This window comes from Nannobrachium achirus (assembly GCF_963921795.1).
Source record: "Nannobrachium achirus genome assembly, chromosome: 23".
Lineage (NCBI taxonomy): Eukaryota > Metazoa > Chordata > Actinopteri > Myctophiformes > Myctophidae > Nannobrachium > Nannobrachium achirus.
In genome coordinates, this window is record NC_137830.1 from 26,965,218 (window position 1) to 26,985,613 (window position 20,396).

Below are 20,396 nucleotides of genomic sequence, written 5' to 3' on the forward strand. Positions count from 1 at the left end.
CATATTTTGTGTGATGTAGCTGATCTGGACATCCCTACTTATGTAACATTATATGCCCTCCCATTAAGTGTATAATCTTAACACATACGCTACATAAAAAGTGCCTTGAGATAAGTTCTATTGTAATTTGCCACTATAAATGCCTTGACTATACTAAATAATTAATTACCATCTTGCCATAAACCATTTGCTATAACTGCATGATATTTGCTTAATTATAATTACTCGTATGTTTCAAATCAGACATCTGGAATTTACAAGAGAGCAGAGTAGGAGAGAAATCAGTTCTCCATGTGCTGAAAGTCATGAGGGAGTGATTGTTCTTTGTGTTCCCCAAATAAACCCCAAACCATCACTGACAGAACACTCAATAGACTTAGAAAGTCTTAGAAAAACAACAAAGCAAAGTACCGTATATGCAAAGAACCAGTCATTGTGAGCACGCATGTATGTCTCCCTGGACTCTGTTTTTATGTGTACTCATATATCTGCTCCTTTGTGTGTGCACAATAATGCATCTGCATCTTTGTGTGAGTGAGTGAGTGTGTGTGTGTGTGTGTGTGTGTGTGTGTGTGTGTGTGTGTGTGTGTGTGTGTGTGTGTGTGTGTGTGTGTGTGTGTGTGTGTGTGTGTGTGTGTGTGTGTGTGTGTGTGTGCGCGCACATGTTCATGCTGTATGTGCATGCTTGTGTGCTTGCATGCTGCATGTGTGTGTCTGTAGGGAATATAATGCTCAGTATGAGGAAACTCCAGGAATGAACGCTAGCCCTACACAGATATCCAGGTGTGTCAGTGTGTTGCAAACACTATCTGTCACAATACACATACACAGAGAGATGTGCAGGGCACCTGCAGATCCATGCAGCCAGGATACATCAATCCAAGAGATTACACTAAACTCCTCTACGTGGGTTTTGTAATGTTTACTTCATGCTGTACCAAAAGCAGCTTCCCACCAGCTCCGGTCGTGTGGCAATAGAGATCCAATCTACAGTAATCTAATCTAATGCAATCTAATGAGCGAGTCCATGAAGCAGGGATGTGATGCAGCACTGCAGAAAATGCACATCTCATTAAGGAATTCAGTTTTAATACATGCAAATAATGCTTATTCTAACGGTGCCTATGTAAAGTACAGGTTTAATTACATGAACCCTAATGTCTCTATTCTGGGCATATTATTTATTTATATGAAATTTAGCTAGAGGAAAAGCCCCATGAGATGCATCATCTCTTTTTCAAATAATAATAATAATAAACATTTGAAAATATAGCAGTTGTACAAACTACAAGCTCACAATATGTTGCGTTGAGACGCTTTGTGAGCTTGTAGACATTTGGTGTATACTGGGAAAAGATTAGTGGCTCAAGTACAGACTCCTGGTAGACCCTGATCAATAAAGTATAGGGTTTAAGGTTAAAATACATAATAGCCATTAGTACCACGTTGTTTTTGAAGACAGACACAACCTCAAGCATTATGGGTCAAACAAACTATGTTTCTTACCTAAATCCATGGCTAATGTCCCAGATTAAGAGCTGGTCAGAGGTCAGTTATGTACCGTTAACTCCCCCTCTGAGAGCCTTGTGGACAGGGCTGATTGCTAGCCAGCACGCAAGAGCAGCCAGCAGAACCTGTGGGAATCCTTCAATCCCACATCCTAATCCCAGAGCCTCATTTAAAACAATGTAGGTCTGTGGGATGCAACACTGGGACACTCCCTGAGTTTGTTTTCCTACACAAAGATTGGGTCAGACTCAGATGTTAGCTGAATTGCTTTAACTTGCTCAAAGCACCAGTTGGGTGGAGAGCATCAGCCATCATCATGACAGTTACTGAAATGATTTTCAAATACTCAAATACAAATGAACTTTCCAGGGTGTTTCAATTCAGTTTATGTATGTTTCTCGCCTCAGTCGCCTGGAAACAGTGAAAATAAACAAACGATGAAATGTAGACAAAGACAATGTTACAGATGTTCTTGTTGTTTAATTGGACTCATTTTTTTTGCAATTATCAGTGCATTTTGTTTGGGACTGTTCCAAATTTATAGGAAACATTTTAATTATTCTGAATAATTAAAATGTCTTCTTGGGTGATAATGAGTCCAACAGGTAGAACCGTTATTCTCATAACAAATTTGCGTGTCAATATTTAAAAAACATACAAAACTTGTATATGATCACTTCGTATCTTTGAAACATGTTTACTTTACACTGTAAAATCCACTTATATTTTATACGCTGTTAAATTAATGCTCACAGACCTTTACTGTGTAGAAAGCAGGTGTTCTCAAACCTTTCCTCCGGCCTCGACCCCTCAAAGCATTATAGCTTAAAAAAGAAAAGAAAATATTATATACTCTATAATAATTGTCTTTATATATGTTATGTCTCCTCCTTTCCAATTGGCTCTGGCCCACGCTTTGCAAATCCTTGTACTAGATGGGGCGGCATAGCTCAGAGCTACATAAACCGTCATTAGAGCACGAAGGGTTTCCGAAGGGTTCCCAGTTCGAATCTGGGCTCCCCCTGAGTTAATGTCGAAGATTCCTTGAGCAAGACTCTGAACACCTAGTTGCAACCGTTGAGGTGGTTGGTGCCTTACATGGTTTCCTCCACCATCTGTGTATTAATGTGTGAGTGAATGGGTGTATGTAATGCACAATCGATGTAAAGCGCCTTGGATAAAAGTGCTATATAAATGCACCATTTTCTAGGGAAGCAAAGAACTGATCCATAGCAACTCTGCTACTGACAGTAAAACCTGATATACAGTATGAGATTATGATGTCCCAGGTTCCCCTGTGTACCCTGTTCTGACCTGACAAGCAGGGTCTTTCTCCATTTACAGTGTAAATGGTCTGCATGATGGGAAATATATCGAGTGTTTAATTCATAATGTACCTTTTCCCTTCGTGGAAGTGTAGTGGAGTCAAATACAATATTTGTCTTTGAAATAGAGTGGAGTGAAAGTCAAGTATCCATTGAAAAAACATAATGTAAAGTACAGATACTCAAAAGATATATACTCAAGTACGGTAATCAACAAGTAAATGTACTTTGTTATTCACCACTGGTCATAATATTCAGAGACAACGGCTCATTCAGGCCACTTCCTGTGTGCTCTCTCCTCTCCCCCCACAGAGACGGAGAGAATACTTTGAAGCCAGTCTGATGGGAATGGGAATGGAGCTGGAGGCCACCAGATCAGTAAGTTCAAGGCAGCCTTCACAATGTGACTATTTTTCAAGACGGGGATAAAGATTTTTCGATAGAAATTGCTCTCCTCAAACACCTCCTGTTGTTTTCTGGCATACAGTAGTCTTTTTGAGAAACACGTTTAACCACAAGCGTCCCTAGCGCCCCTTTTCTGGCCATAACAGTATGTCATAACAGTCAACGGACATTGTTTGAAAATATCAGAACAATGCGATGCATTGTGTCAGATTGTTAGGTCGGATGTTTATGGCAAAGAGATTTGGTGTAGACCCCTGGGGGACCCATAGTTTAGACCCTTGGGGGAACCCAGTCAACTAGGGTTTAAGTGGTTAACCCATCAGGCATTAAGGTATTTATTTATGTGCTCTCAACTATCCTATACAACTCTATACTATATACACAGTACTAGACACTCTGCTGTAGACACACTGCACATTTTATATTGAGATCAATAAGCCGTCTGCACTCGAAACGAAATGTCGTTTAGTGGCTGGAGACAAATGATTCTCTGTTAAAATGTGAACAGTGGTTATTGCTTAAATACATAAACGTTAATGTATGCATGAATTTCAGAATAGTATAATTACACCACAAATCAACATCATTTAATGTTAGTCCTTGTCATTTGGACCCTGGTTCTGTTAAGTTTGGTTGATGTTTTGTCTGAAAATGTGCTATAAACTATAAACACCCAAGATTCCACATGCCAATGTGGACACGGAAGGGAGATGTTCATAAAACTGTTTATGTGCTGCTTGCTGCCAGCCCCGTCATTACACAGCCATTATGTAATCGTTAAAGCTTGTGTTTTCTGCTATGTGTTGGTTTCTTTACACATGGATAGACTGCAGTGTCTCATCAGCCAGGTATTCTACCATACTATCCAATTAGAAAGTCATTCAAAGTTTCTTTTTTTAACATTTTTTTCTTTCTTTTTTTTTTGGCTTTTCTGCCTTTATTGATAGTTGGCATAGAGAATAACAGGAAACAGGGAGAGTGAGACAGGGAGTTACATGCAACACGCTGTCAGGCTACTTTATAGCCTAATATGTGTAATGCACCTGGACCGCTAGGCCAGCAGACTCGACACCGTCTGGATCTCTGAGACTCATGGGAATCTCTGACTCGCAGGTCCAGTTCAGCCCACCATGCCATTCTAGCGGTGCTGATTCAACAGCTGCTGTATAATCCCTAAGGAAGATACAACTTTAGCTTGAAGTGATTGGTCTACAAGCTTGTAGACCAAGATCTCTTTTTTTCAAGTGAATGTTGTTAAGTGTGACAGTTTCCACCCAACAGCGACGATATATTACTGTATTAGACCTCACTTATAATCCTGTTTCTTTCTTTCTTCAGGTTATTGATGATAAGCTGCTGTTTGTGAAGGTCCACATGCCCTGGGAACAGCTGTGCACCTACGCCGAGGTGCTGCACATCAAGCTGCCCATCCAGCCCAACGACCTGTCCTCCCAGCCCTCCCCATGGAACTACGTCTCCTGGTTCACCAAGTTCTTCTACCCCAGCGAGGACCTCATCACCAAGGAGGCCGACTTCTTCACCGCTCCCTTCGAGAAGGACCGCCTGGAGCACTTCTACGTCAAGAAACACGACGACTTCTTCACGCCGTCCATGAGAAGCAGGATGGTGAGGTCCCGTTAATGATCATTTTAGTGGAAGATATCACAGAATATGTATGATCAGAAACAATCAATTGCTAATAACAGTTTGCAACCTTAGAAAGTGCTTCGTCATGAAAATGAATAACAGTTTAATTATTTAAACATTGCAAGTTCAAGTTCATGTTTTTTTATTGTCATGTTACAGTATGTTTCTCGGTGGTAGTGCAAGACTACAATACAATTAATTATAGTGCAAGGTAGTTTCATTTAACTTAAGCATAAACAACACTGCAAAACAATGGAAGAAATGATTTGTTAAACACTAATTAAACATGCTAATCTGAATTTGTTTTTTATGTATCACAGGCTTACTACATCCTCAGCCGTGCCCCTTATGAAGTACGAGCTAACATTAAAAAGTTTGGCATCACAAAGTTACTGGATAGTGGAGTGTACAAGGCTGCCTATCCTCTTCATGATGTGAGTGAACCTGTCTGTGAATCTTACGTTTCAGTCAATTAGACACGCCACTAGACAGACACAGCAGTGTTTCTCAAAGTGGAACCTGGGGACACCCAGAGGTCCTTGAAGGGTTTCCAGGGGGTCCCCAGCTAAATCATTTAATATAGCATCAAGATCAAGATCAAGACCACTTTAATCCTATATAGAGTGCCTCAGCTTTTTGAGAATAGCTGATCTACACGCTCACAACGTGTTGTGACTCGTGATGCGACATGTAACTTGTGAGCTTACAGTTCTGCTATATTCAAATAATATTTAATTATTATACATTTGTATATTGAATATTTATGAAACATTTTAACAACACAATTCTTGTATAGGGCTTCCTGCCTGGCGCTGTGAGCTTGTATATCTGCTATTTTCCAATAGCTAAAGCATAACATAATGGTTAAAGCGATTCAAGTCTAATGCGACACAGATATGTTCCGGGTCTTAATGGGTTAAAATAAACATACTCTGCAAATGCACGCAGCCATCCATCTGACCACTTGTTGTTTAATTTTCAAATTTATTTTGTTTTCATGTGGAATATGAATGTGTAGTGTTTGCTGTTTCCCTACTCAGTGTGCCTTCAACGTCAGGTCAGAAGAAGATGGCTGCCCCAATGAAAGGTTCCTTCTCTACCAAGAATGGGCTCACCCCAAAAGCTTCTACAAGATGCAACCACTAGATCTCATAAGGTAGTGGAGTCTTTTTCCCCATTCAAAAATCAAGTCTGCACACTAGCTTAAAGGCTCCCAGTCAAAGCATTTCAACTAAGCCAGTCTTCTTCGGAATGTTCACTTTTTCCCATTTCCCGGAAACGCCATTCACACCAGACACTACCAATAGCATTATGCCAAGCAATTTAATTGGTCAAAGCTGTGGTTGCCATGGCAGCTCTTTCTTTTAGCGAGAAAGTTAGTGTGTGAGCTTTCTAAAGCTTCAACAGACTAGCCCCCCATTTATGCTCATTTGAAGAAAGACTTTCTGTCTGTATACTTGCTTTGTTGTACAGACATCCTATAGTATATAAGCCTCATGAATGTAAAGCTTTATGGTGAACCTATTCAGTCAGTACACATATCGTACTGCTGAAGTTGGTAACTGTTAAATAAAGTCCTCACTGTTCGTACCAACAATAAACTGTCTCAGGTATAACAGAGTGTGATGACTGGGCAGATTATGTACACACATTAGAATAGAATGGAATAGAATAGAATAGAATAGAATAGAATAGAAACACTAAAAACAGCTTTGGATTGTTTACCGTGGCAGAATTAAAAGCAGAAAGACTGCACATGTTAACAATATACACAACTGATAACGCTACAACACACACACACAACTTGACACAGCTTTGCGTGCACATTAGTTCATAGTTATGGTATCTATCTATTTGTCTAAATCCATATTTGACTTAAATCTCACCCAGTTCTAGCTGCATTAACTCAGCAACATAATGTAGTTTACCGGTATTATTATTATTTCTGTGCACATTGTTGCCATTGGTACAATTTCTTATGAATGGATTTTTATTTTCAGCGTTATTACGTTACATGGAGCAAGATGCCATATCATTAAACCACAAACATCACTGATTCATGTAATGCTGTTCACAGGAAGTACTATGGGGAGAAGATCGGCATATATTTTGCCTGGCTGGGATTCTACACAGCCATGCTGGCCTTTGCTGCCATTGTAGGACTGAGCTGTTTCATTTATGGCTACACAACTCAGGAAACAAGCACTTGGAGGTACAGTATGGAATCTGTTGTTCATGTGCATATTGCAGTATCTCACATCACCATTTCAGAATTGTATTGGAATGGAATATGAAAGATCTTAATGGGCCTCATTCACAATGTTCAAATTTGATACTAATGTGCATATAGTAGCCTACATGAGTGTTCCCATGAGCTTAATGTGATTCATCATTATTATTTTTACCTGGATTTGTTTGTTAGGTACAAGAAAACTGTCTGCTCTGAGACCCGTGTAAACGTCAGATTAGAATGCCCTATTCTTCATGTAAAATCTATTACAATAGTTTCAAACCTCAAACTAAAATGTGCCCAAAATATTAAAGAAAAGAAGCAAAAAAATCTATTGCTTGTTTTTGAAGTACGGATGCATGACTGGACTTATAGACATTCACTTTTTTTCTGATTGCCTTTTATAGTGTTAAATGGGGTGTGGAAAAATGCAAATGGTACACACACAAACTGGTATTTGATTTACGAGGTGGAATTCATCATCTGAAACACCTGAGATGTGCACAGATCAAGGCTCTACACAGCCTTATCAAGAACCAGACATCTGTCTTTAACAAGTGGCAAACTTACTTTAGAATATAGTCAAAATGTGCGAGTGAATGAGGCCCAATATGTACAGATTCATTGAAATTTTGCAAAAAATCTGTAATTGCGACCGTCTGGTCGCAAGTTACTATGAAAAGCTCCACCGGCTGTCCCTCCGTCCGTCTGTCCATCAGTCAGTCAGTCAGTCCCTCAGTCTGTCACGTCACGTCACACTTTTGCCCCATATCTTATCTCCGCCACCGTTGCCCCTATCCATGCCCATCTTTGCACACACACTCCTTGGCTGGCAAACCACAACCTCCGCCCCTGATTTCTCACTTGGCCCTCTTCTAGCGCCACCATCAGGCCGATCTTTGCAAAACACATTTTTGGACACTGCTCCTACAGATTTTGCCCTAAAATCATGCAAAGCGGTACACAATATTTTTAAAGTCATGTCATCAATATGGATCTGTCCCATTTCCCATATTCCCTCCTGATTGGCTACGATTGCCTTCTAAAGTCTGTGTATGCAACCTGGCGGTCGCTTATCTCCCGATTAGGGACTACTTACTGGTAGACAAAAGCCGCTTTCCAATCCAGAGTGTGCGCCCTTCGTAGTGTAGCCCTAGCTAGGGTAGGGCTAGTGTAGTGTAGTGCTTGTCCTGTGAAGTGCACATTTTTGCCTGTGGAATGGGACAGCACTGCCAAGTGCATAGCCGAGAACTTCCGGTTGCAAAAATCATTCGTCCACCATTTTTTCCTCCGCGGTGTCTTAAACGCCCCCAAACTTATTTTTTTGCGACCGGGAATTAACTTTTTAGATAGTTCAGGATAGTATTTCTTCATAATTCACCATGACACAGCCTATTTTAAAATATCGTTGCGACGTTCGAGGAGAATTGAGAACCAGCATGAGTCGAACCGAGGCGTAGTAGCTCTTTTTAGAGGTGGGACGTTCGCGAACGAATCGAGTCTTTTGAACGGCTCTTTGAAATGAACGATAGGATTCGGTTCACAGTATAGGGAGCCGTTCCTTTCTAATGAACAGTGGTGGGAAAAGTGCACAATTTCTTTACTTGTGTAAAAATATCAATACTGCAATCAAGTATAAGTTTGGAATGTTAATGTACTTGAGTAAAAGTAAAAAAGTATTGGTATCAAAATGTACTTAAAGTACCAATATTAGAACGTACTCATTATGCAGAATGTCCTGTTTCACAGGTTTTCCAATGAGTAAAATGTTGAAAAATAATTTGAAAATAGCAGATCTACAAGCTCACAATGCATCAACGCAACGCATTGTGAGCTTGTAGATACGCTATTTTCAAATGGCAGGTTTGTACCTACTACCTATATAATATATGTCCGAAATAAATGTATATAGGGTTGAAGTTATTTATAATTATAATCAAATCTACAAAGTAACTAGTAGAATGAGTCTTTTGAACGGCTCTTTGAAAGGAACGGATCCCAGAGATCCGGCTCACTTCAAAAAGCCATAAATCCCATCTCTAGCTCTTTTAATGCGATGCTCAAACTCGGTTGTTTTAGTTTTGATTCGGGTTGAATCGTGGAGGCGCCGCGTTGCATTGTGGGACGTCGCTATCCAACGAAGTGCTTGAAGTGACCATCGGCTGTACGCTTCAAAACGAGGAGAAAGTAGTGCACATTCCAAGGGTAGGTTAACGCGGTCTACTAAATGGGACAGCACTTGGCGCGGCCCAGTGACGTCATAGCCCTTGAAATGCGCACTTCTAAGTCCGAATCCCTCGGATTGGAAAGCGGCTTGATGTTTGATGTTGATCGATCTGGTGGTTAGATGTTCACAGATGGACACACGATCACACACATGGACAGGGACGAAAACAGTCTTCGCCTCCAGGCCAGGTGGCCTGGGGAAGACAATAATATCACATTATTAGTTAGGTACATAAGTTATGTAAATTTGTTAAATCAAGCTTTTATATGTTAGTAGCCTACTGTAAACAATGGTAGCAATGACAAATGTTTTGCATGTTGTATTTGTAACTGTCCTGGCTGTGATTGCAGTGATCAAGTAGTTTGACTCACTACCACTGTTCATTGGTTAACCTCTCTCTTGTTACTGGACAAGTGTGTGACCGTTCTCCTCTCTTATTGGACAGTAAAGAGGTGTGTGATCCAGAGATAGGCGGGGCTATAGTGATGTGCCCACAGTGTGACAGGGAGTGTGACTACTGGAGGTTAAACAGCACGTGCGAAGCATCTAAAGTGAGTGAAACACTCCTTTCTACTCAAATTGTATTTTTTTTAAATTTTGTACACCTTTTCCTCCCCAATTTAGTTGTTAAGCCAATTAATTCCTCCCCACACAAACATTTGTGTGTTGTCAGTATCCTACTGACTGTCCTGCCTGTGAAGAGCCCCTACCATTCAGTGTGATTGTTTTGTTCATTAAGGACTTCAGTTGCTACCTTTCAAGTGTACTATAACTAATAATTCACCCTTGTTTTTGCATGTAAATGTGTAGTATGTGTCATTGTGTATGTAGTGGCTGTATCATTTAGGACTAAAACCATGCAGGTTTATGAATGGTTATGGTTTCCAGCACTGCTACTTTGAATGGATTAGATTTCAAGTCAATTGCATAGGGACAGTTGAATTATAAAGATGTGTGTAAATATTGTTGTTTCTTGTTTTTTTTCCCCAGAAACTTTGTATATTTGATAACTACGCGACCCTGGTGTTTGCTGTTTTCATGTCAATCTGGGGTGAGACGCTTAATTAATTAAACATTTCCAAGCTTTCATAATTTCTTATGGTTTCCATGATGACACTATATGATGACACAGATCTGCTGATCCATTATAAGCACTGAATCAGCAACTTGGATCTGCATAGAAAATGCTCTCAAGTCTTATGACATTATTACAACTGCTGTATGACTCGTGGATTTTGCAGCATGGTTTATCATTTCCCTTATTCATTTTTTGTGACTGTGGAGTGTGTAATTTACCTTATTTATTTCCCTTATTATTTTTTTGCTGACTGTGGAGTGTGGATGTATGAGGTACATTATGCCTATATCTGACACAGAATTATAGAACTTCATCATTTATCTGTTTAAAACTTCTTTGGCCTCACAAAACACAGTAACAATACAACTCACCACTCTTGATTAAAACCCACATACTTAGTCACTGAAGCATACAGATTTGATTAATTGCTTCCTTCCAGGTTGCTCATCCCAAATGGGTTTTTCTCACAACCGGAATGCACGCCTTAAAAGGACCGCTCGGGGGGCGGTTCTTGTATTCTTGTATTTGTTTTACTGAGGATAAGGATAGATTGCGAGCATTCTGGTATTCCTCTCACATACCACTCATTAACCTTGTATTTCTTTTGCCTTGCAAAACAGTGACGTTGTTCCTGGAGTTCTGGAAGCGTTACCAGGCGGAGATAGAATACGAGTGGGACACCGTGGAGTTCCTGGAGCAGGAAGAACAACCTCGGCCAGAATACGAGGCCAGGTGTCTCCACGAGCGGGTCAACCCCGTCACACGGGTAGGTCACAGGATCAAAATAAATGACACATATTAACAGTGTTAAGGTGGTTGCTGCAGTGTGGTTGCAGCAGGGTGCAAACTGAAATAAATAAACAATGTCAGAAGAAAATGACCAAGGAGTGACGTGGGGTTGAGGAGTCTGTCTAGTACAACCCATGGGAGCTATTGTGAAAATGTCTTTGTATCAGGTTGAGCCCGGCAGCTCTGCAACCTGAAGGGACTGGGTTAAACTCTCCTCCCTTCCAGGGCATTCTGTGATTAATTCACTTGATGTCCTGCCAGAATTTCTGTATCTCTGTTTGTTCCTGTTTCCTCACTGTAATTAATGGCTAACATCATATTCCATTATGTAAAAGGATGTTTTTTAGACTATAAGAAACAATAGATAATAGATTGATCTTCATGTTAAGGGCAAAGTACAAACATGTCTGCTTCTGGACCCTTACACTGCCAGTGTGTTGATACAAAAGTATGAATTTATGGCAATGTTATCTAAGCAGAGATCTTTAATGCAATTTTATTGTGATGTTTCAGGTTAGGGAAAAAGTGCCTTATACAGCCTGTGGAAGATGCATTCGTGTTTCCTTAGGAATATCGACCGTTCTGTTCTGGGTAAGATGTTGATATGCTACTCCCATTTGTATTCATAGCACACACACACACACACACACACACACACACACACACACACACACACACACACACACACACACACATATTTATTTTTTACTTTTTGACTAATTCTGACTAAATCTACATTCTTTGAACTAGAAACTCCCAGTCTATGGTGGATTTATTAAACCTTTTACATTTTTCAACATCATATTATACTTTTACAAATATTTAATATATTATTTATTACGTAATATATCTATATTGTGGTCCTGATAAATGTCTTCCCTGGCCAAGGGAGGATTTCCTCTTGGCCTTTTTGGTTTCCCATGCGGGGGAAAGTTGGTGTTCTCTCTGGCGTTACAACAGCCCCACAACTCTTGCTCCTCCTCCCAGGTGCTGTTGATCCTGGCGTCTGTAGTGGCCATCATCGTGTACCGTCTGGCCGTGTTCTTCGCCTTCTCTGCGAGACTCAGGCGTCAGGACCTGAAGGAGTTGGAGCCGCTGAAGGAATACGTGACGCCTCAGATGGCCACCTCCGTCACTGCCTCCATCATCAGCTTCGTGGTCATCATGACCCTCAACATCCTGTACGAGAAGGTGGCTATCTGGATCACTGACTTTGGTGAGGCAGCGCTTTCATTAACTCCCCTCCTGAAAAAGAAGTAAATAAGTAATACCAAGTTTGCACTTTTCCCCCAAACTATAAGTTACGTGTCTTGCGTAATTTCAGCTGTCTTGAGACTAGGATGGAGGTGAATGGGAGGATGTAGATTTCAAACAGTTACTTCTACAGTAAATGAAAAGAATAATTTAAGATTGGGACAAACTGCAGTTGAAATATACCGTGACAGTGATATCTAAGTTTCTGGTATATAAACCAGAAAGTAACTTTAGGTTACAAAATAGTAGATTTAAGGATTCAAGTTCAAAACTTCTTTGAACTTAACTTAAAGCCCCGCCTCATCATATAAGACTGTTGCACAAAGCTAGTAAAAATAGCAGATATACAAGAACTGCATGAGGCGTTGTGTGCTTGTAGATCGGCTATTTTCACTAGTTTAAATAGATTTCTTATTATTTATTATTATGAATAAAAACGGTTTTGGACATACAAGGTTTCCACCCGACAACAGCGATATAGAAATATACAAGACACACCAAATGAGTAATGTTGTGAAAATAAGCCAAAGAGGTAAATCTCACACCTTGTTTCACTGATCTGACTCCTGATAACAGAGCTCCCCCGGACCAAGACAGAGTACGAGAACAGTCTGACCATGAAGATGTTCCTGTTCCAGTTTGTTAACTACTACTCCTCCTGTTTCTACATCGCCTTCTTCAAGGGGAAGGCGGTTGGCTACCCAGGAGACCCTGTTTATCTCCTGGGAAAGTACCGAAATGAGGAGGTACAGTTTCTTTATTCTGTCCTTGTGGTGTCTCTAGTTTTATGTTTGACAATTAAACATAAAAACTAAACAACAGTGGAAGACACTTTGGAGATTGTACAGCTGTTAATGACATGTCCTCACCCTACAATGTCATAGCTCTAGGTCATAATTACACTGCATACATCACTATTATTATTAAAGCATGCCTCTTATTGGAGATTTGCACTCTACTGAGCGCACCTATCCTATGCTTTTTGAGGCTACTGATGAATGTCTTAAGTGAGTCTATAGGGCTCTTTTTTCGTCCTCGCCTTACCCCTTATAATGTTTTAATATTTCAATTAGCTGATCTACAAGCTCACAACGCGTTGATGTAGATCAGCAATTTGACTTATTTTAAAATATTTTTCAAATTAGTAAAAGGCAAAGAAGCCTAGGGATAAGCAGTAAGGCATGGACAACAATATAGCTGTATTCAAACCCTGTAACCTTATGGATTAATGCCCTCTGGTGGACAAATGTGGTGCCTTGATAAATTTAAACCACTGTTTAAATGAATGTGAATTAATCGTATGCCATGAGAAGTTATCCCACAAATGCAATTTATTTGCAAAACAAGGTAGATCTTTTTATTTGTAACTCTTTTTAACTCTTTTAAACTTTAGCGAGGCATCACCAAATTAGTTGTTGTTTGATGAGTGAATATTTGTGGATGCAATTTAGTCATATTTATTCGCACGCACCAGCTGTGTAAGGGCCTTAAGATCTTGGAACGCATCTGTGTCACTTTAGATTCTAACCACTTTAACCATTATTTTATACTTTAGCTGTTCAAAAATAGTGAACATTTGTGGAAGTCTTTGAATATATTGACCCGATTCTACAAATGTCTTCTAAAGGTTTTTGAAAAACTCATGTTTCTATCATCAGTGGTTGATGGTTCACAAACCTTTTTCATGTCAAGAACCCCCAGAATGATATGTATTTGGCCACGGACCCCTATCCCAAAGTATTTCGTTCCAGGGACTCCCAGAAGCAAAGATTTAATTTAAAAATGTTCGCTTTAAAGTATATATATATTCAAAGATTTTCACAAAATTTAAAGAATTTTCAAAAATAGCAGATGTACAAGCTCGCAGCACAGCACCCTGTGCCACGCTGTGAACTTGTAGATCTTATAAAGCATAAAATAATGGTTCAAATCTAGAGTGAGACGGATGCGTTCCAGGTCAGGGTTGAGTAATAATGATATCCATGCACGTAGAGTTCTGTTGGCTGTAATGGTTACTGTATGTGTTCCTTGGTGTTGCAGTGTGATCCTGGGGGCTGTCTGACTGAGCTGACCACCCAGCTGACCATCATCATGGGTGGGAAAGCCATCTGGAACAACATCCAGGAGGTCCTGCTACCGTACGTATTGTAACCACAAGCACAATCACAAGCTTCTTTTGGCCAATAAATGAATTACCGACGTACAGTAGTACATGAAGCAAAACACTGTAGCCTGGAGGGAGAAACTTTAATCAAAACCTTTCCTATACACAAAAGTGTTAGTGCCTGCTAACTCATATGCTGTTCTGTGCATTTCCCTCTCTGTCACCTTCGTCTGTAGGTGGGTGAAGAACTTGATAATTCGGTTCTGTGGACCCCGTGTGGGTTCACAGAAGGTCATTCCACGCTGGGAACAAGACTACCGTCTACAGCCAATGGGGAAACTGGGACTGTTCTATGAATACCTTGAGATGGGTACGGTGATGGTGGTGTGTGTGCCAGTGATGGAAGAAGTGCTCACATGTTTTACTTAAGTAAAATAATCAATACTGCAATCAATGTAGAATATACTCTGTTACAATTAGAGGTCCTGTATTGAAAACGTACTTGAGTAAAAGTCTGAAAGTATCGGCATCAAAATATTATTGATGTACTAAAAGTAGAATTACTGATTGTGCAGAATGTCCCATTTCACTAGTTCAAAATGTATAATTTCTTTTTTGAAAATAACTGATGTACAAGCTCATAATGCAAAGCATTGTGGGCTTGTAGATCTGTTATTTTCAAATGACCGAAATATATACAGGGCTGAAGTGGTTTGTGTGTTTTGTAATAATAATTAAAATCTACAAAGTTACTAGTAACTTAAGTTTTCATATAATTGTAGTGGAGTAAAAGTACAATATTTTCTTCTGAGATGTAGTGGAGTGGAAGTAAAAGTATTGAAAATTGGAATGCGTAAAAATTGAACTTTTTGAGTTGTGTTAAGTTATGCTGGTACCATGCAGGGGAATAGTACCATTAGATAGAGGCAGCAGACTCATCACATCACATCTCGTCATCTCTTAGTGATCCAGTTTGGCTTTGTGACTCTGTTCGTGGCCTCCTTCCCCTTGGCTCCGGTCCTGGCTCTGGTCAACAACCTGTTTGAGATCCGGGTGGACGCCTGGAAGATCACCACCCAGTTCCGCCGCATGGTGCCTGAGAAGGCCCAAGACATTGGAGCCTGGCAGCCCATCTTGCAGGGTGTTGCCATATTGGCTGTGGCAACAAATGTGAGTCTTGACGACACTAGGGATTAAAATTCAGATTTTACTCATTTGGATTCCAGAGAGTCCAGCACGTCTTTCTCTTGGCTTTATCCAACCTTTCACACCTTTAGTTCAGAAAATGTGGTCCTATTCAAAAGCAAGTTCTTACTTCTTACATTACATTGTTGAATTTTTCATTAGGTGCAGTTACTGTTTAATGAACCAACATTTGTAAATAAATGGCATGGTCGTACAGGTTGTTCAGTTACTGGACAGAACATTTTTCTAGGGAAAGTCACTTCATTGCCACGGAAAACAATAGAGAAACAGCACTACTAATTGACGCCGAGACCCATGGGGTCCCACATCAGCATCTGGGGTCTCAGAGCACATGGTTGGTTCTACAGACTCCAACTTTCGCACGGATAGATCTGATTTTTGCCTACGTTCTTAGCTACTCCCCCTGCTGTTACTGTACTTGCATGATGTACAGTTGTACAAAACAACATTTTACAATAGTCCGCCGATCCAACCAATATGCCCATAAAAGGGGACAAGGACTGAGAGATAGAGATCTCCATATATTGCACATATGCGATTTACGTCACACTGACACGCACAGACTTAGTCCTACTGATGTCATCAGGGATCACGGACACCCTCTGAATCTCTGATCAAAACCTCAAGTTGAAAGTAGGCGCACCAGTCATGCTGATTAGAAACCTGCAAACAGGTCCCGGCCGCTCTCTAAAGAATGGCACCAGAATGGTGGTAATACAAATGATGGAGAAAGTCATTGAGTGTGAGATTGCAGTAGGCACAAACAGGGGTAAAACTATCTTCTTCCCAAGAATACCTCACAATGACAGAGGTGATGAGCTTCCATTCACCTTCATTAGACGACAGTTCCCTATCCGCTTAGCTTTCTCTAGTTACCATCAATAAAGGTCAGGGCCAAGAGAATGAACGAGTTGGCATCTACTTGCCTCAACCTGTGTTCGCTCATTGTCAATTCTACACAGCCTTTTCCAGGGGAAAGAGAGCCAGCAGTGAGCACTGTACACGTTTTCATTGTGGATAATGACAAGGGCATTACGCATTACTGACAACATTGTTTATAGCGAACTCCTTTAATTAGCCAAAGACAATCATTCAAACAGCCTTTCGTACATTAAATATGTTACTTTGCTGTTACTACTGCTATAGAGACACTTCGCAGACTATCATTCTATTTTACCTACACTACACTTTGCATGTTCTACTATCTGGATGCATACTGACAAATTACCTTCATTCTTCAACAGATCTTTGCCATTTCCCCCCTGAAACAACACACAGATGCTCCTAGTTACTGCTTCACTGTTAATGTTCAATACTACATACTGACATACTGACATTATGGATATCATTTCATTTTAGTACTATTGCCTTTCTTATTTGTATATATGTTGCAACAAACGCTGTCCTATATTACAACATGACAATAAACCATGACATCTAACAACAAATACTATTTCATTTCCGTCAACAACTGCCCATATGAATTTATACCCAATGTTCTCTGAGCATATAAAGTTTACCATCGACATTTACGGTAGGCTCCTGTTTTCTGTCTCCCTCTCACTCAGGCAATGATCATCGCCTTCACTTCAGACATGATCCCTCGTCTGGTGTACTACTGGTCTTTCTCTGTCCACCCGTACGGAGACCACAGCGACCACACCATGGAGGGATACATTAATAACACCCTGTCTGTGTTCAACATAGAAGACTTCAAGAATCGGAGTAAACCCATCAACCCACCGCCGAACTGGTTCAACAACAGCACCACCTGCAGGTAAGGGGCATAGTTTTGACTCATTCAAATTAGGCCTTCACTAAGCCCCTCCCCAACCCATCCTTGTCCAATACCACGTTAGCAATGAGTTACTCAATCTATCATTTCAGGAGGAAAAGCTTCAAAAGTTCTCCTAAATCTAGTCAACAAGGCTTGCAGTAGGCTATGCACTGGAAAAATGTGCATGACATTATTTCAATAAACATTGAACAGTCGTATCGTATCCTGCACTTTGATACATTAAAACATTTTTAGAAAATAGCAAACGTTTGGATTAAAATGGTGAGGTGGACCCATGATGGCCGTGAGATACGACCGTCATGTTTCAGGGCTAGAGGGAGAAACAGTATCAACTCAATCAACTTTAACTTCATTATGTGTGAGCGGGCGAAATAACATTGACAGCTACTGTATGACTGCTGACGGAAGCTTGCCATGGCAAGCTGCCAGTTTAGCAGTGGTTGCTAAGCTAGCATTGGACAATCGCTTTTGGGGAGGGGCTTAGCGAAGGACTAATTGTAGGTTGAGACCCTTTTCACTCGGGAAGAAACACAACGCCTGCGTTCTTGGATAGGCGGGTCTCACTGTGCTTCTCATGTAAAATAAAGCAGACAAATGCTATGCGAGTAAACCATGCACGTCTCCACAATTCACCTTGATGCAGGCAAGCGTGTGCATGAGACGAGCACAAGCGCCATAGGTGCCGATTCCGTGTTCCAGGAGAGAGAGATGTGTGTCACAAAGGCCCACATCTTGTCTCTCAGTAAAAACTGTAGCCTTACTATTTAGTTAAAGGGTTAAAACTTGGTCGACGAGTTGTTTGTGATGGATCTACCCACTGATTATAGGTCTTTGTGTCAGAAGAGCGCATTGTGCACCGACTGGTTCCTGAGACAAGTTGTCAGTCGACTGTTTTGATCACCCACCGGCAGAAACGTAAATCAGCGCCCCTGACATGCAAGACTATGTCATGAGCTCTCAGTCACTTGTATGTACAGTATACTGGAACCTGTCGGTTTGCCCATGCCTTCCTACCTGCCCGCTCACCTCTCACTGAAAATTAATTACTGTACTATATGTGTCAGTGTGAAAAGCCCTTTCGATTCACACTTACTGTTGCCGCTGCTAAGACATCTTATCTTATCTTTTCCTATATAGAAGGGCTCTCTTTGGTTTTCGTGTAACAAACAATGTTGTCCCCTGTCAGATACCGAGATTTCCGATATCCACCAGGACACCACAGAGAATATGAGTACAATACCTACTACTGGCATGTCGTCGCCGCCAAAATGGCCTTTATAATTGTTTTAGAGGTGAGTAACGAATGCCACTGTCTCTGAGAAAAAAGAGGAGGAAAATGAAATGGTTAATGCTGTGTCATCTATAACTTACATTTTGAATTAATAAAAACCTGTGTATTAAATGCACAAGACAAATGCTACATTTAATGAGAGAATGCGTTTCTCTGTCTGTCTGTCTGTCTGTCTGTCTGTCTGCCTGTCTGTCTATCTGTCTGTCCCTCTGTCTAATGGAACTGTTTATTCCACTCTGTTCCTTTGCAGCACATCGTCTACCTGACAAAGTTTGTCCTGTCCTACGTGATCCCAGATGTACCTGAGGTGGTCAAGGAGCAGATCAAACGAGAGCGCTACCTGACGCAGGTCATCATCCACGAGGCCAACCTCAAGCTGGTCACCAAGCGCCTGAAACCAGATGCCGACAAGGTCCGAAAACAGGCAGAGGAAAAGATTGAGAAGGAACAGGGCGAGATGGAGCTGGACTTTTAGAGCCAAAGAAAGACAACTTTGTCAGATACCTGCGAGGGCTGATTGAGGCTGTCAGAACAGCAAGGAATGGAGAACCGGATATTGTTCATTTGACTTACAGTACAGCTAAATATTTTTCCTTTCAGCTGTAAACCATTTTTTATGATATGTGTACTATTATATAGAGATAGACTCACATTGTTGGGACCTACAGTGTCAACAGTTTTGCTCTGTCTAAAACATTCAAATACTACTACGTGGTCGTCCTCAGAAGAGCCCTTCATCGGCGGGCTGTTACTGTTACGGAATGTTTGTAAAAAAAGGGGTGGAAAATGTGCACTGTAGACATCGTGGAGAGAGGAAAACCCAAGCACATTCAAGGATTCTTCCTTGTCTTTCAGACACAACAGCGACATTAAATAGGAAGGAATTTCTAAATTATATCTGTCTGTTGCCCCTGGTTTATTCACAGAAACAGATGCATCTTACATTTTAGCCAAGTATGCCAACGCTTTTGTCCACAGTGACTGAGATACAGAGACTGAGCAGGCAGGCATTGGGCATGTTGTATAAGGACACACAAAGAAAATCACAACTTTAGTTGAAGGCTGGTTTCTTTAGCCACTTGACCTCTGGACAAGAATGCTCTACTAGGACCTGCCTCTCGGTATAACCAGGTTTTAAAAGGTTTTAACAGGTGCCGTGAAGTGAATGGTTTAGTGCTTTAGTGCTCTGAAGTGCACTGTCACGAGTGCATACATGCATTTTTGCATGGGTAGCTGTGCCAACCAATAACCGTGCCATTCTCTATCCATTGGCCTACACAGGGAATTTAACCCCTGATTTATACTTAACTCACAAAGTGTTGCAGCGCAGCCCATTGTTGCCTTATAACCAAGGATAACTCAGACTTTACCTTTGGCAGTGTTGGTGAAATTCTCAACCCAAACAAAGGGAATGGAACCTGTAACCTGGTGCCTTGCTGTACCCTCAGAGCCACACAGGACCAAATCTAGAATAATGCTAGTAGTTTAGTTTAGTTTATTTCAGTCAGTCTTGTGGCATCATACAATTTTTCA

The 20,396-nt window shown here is 40.8% G+C and overlaps 1 protein-coding gene across 1 annotated transcript in view; it reads left to right on the plus strand.

Moving 5' to 3' along the window:
- The window catches only part of ano6 (anoctamin 6), a gene marked incomplete at its 5' end in the record, with an annotated part of 36,229 nt that extends 16,433 nt beyond the window's left edge, over positions 1 to 19,796 (plus strand). The window contains 17 exons of the mRNA XM_080754135.1: positions 3,147 to 3,212; positions 4,578 to 4,865; positions 5,207 to 5,320; positions 5,927 to 6,042; positions 6,964 to 7,098; positions 9,789 to 9,894; positions 10,334 to 10,394; positions 11,042 to 11,187; positions 11,724 to 11,801; positions 12,198 to 12,426; positions 13,041 to 13,210; positions 14,505 to 14,602; positions 14,805 to 14,938; positions 15,533 to 15,738; positions 17,343 to 17,551; positions 18,759 to 18,864; positions 19,114 to 19,796. Of these exons, the coding sequence (XP_080610261.1) occupies positions 3,147 to 3,212; positions 4,578 to 4,865; positions 5,207 to 5,320; positions 5,927 to 6,042; positions 6,964 to 7,098; positions 9,789 to 9,894; positions 10,334 to 10,394; positions 11,042 to 11,187; positions 11,724 to 11,801; positions 12,198 to 12,426; positions 13,041 to 13,210; positions 14,505 to 14,602; positions 14,805 to 14,938; positions 15,533 to 15,738; positions 17,343 to 17,551; positions 18,759 to 18,864; positions 19,114 to 19,338 (2,487 nt within the window). The 3' untranslated portion in view covers positions 19,339 to 19,796. The remainder of the gene's footprint in view (positions 1 to 3,146; positions 3,213 to 4,577; positions 4,866 to 5,206; positions 5,321 to 5,926; positions 6,043 to 6,963; positions 7,099 to 9,788; positions 9,895 to 10,333; positions 10,395 to 11,041; positions 11,188 to 11,723; positions 11,802 to 12,197; positions 12,427 to 13,040; positions 13,211 to 14,504; positions 14,603 to 14,804; positions 14,939 to 15,532; positions 15,739 to 17,342; positions 17,552 to 18,758; positions 18,865 to 19,113) is intronic.
- Positions 19,797 to 20,396: the final 600 nt, after the last annotated feature.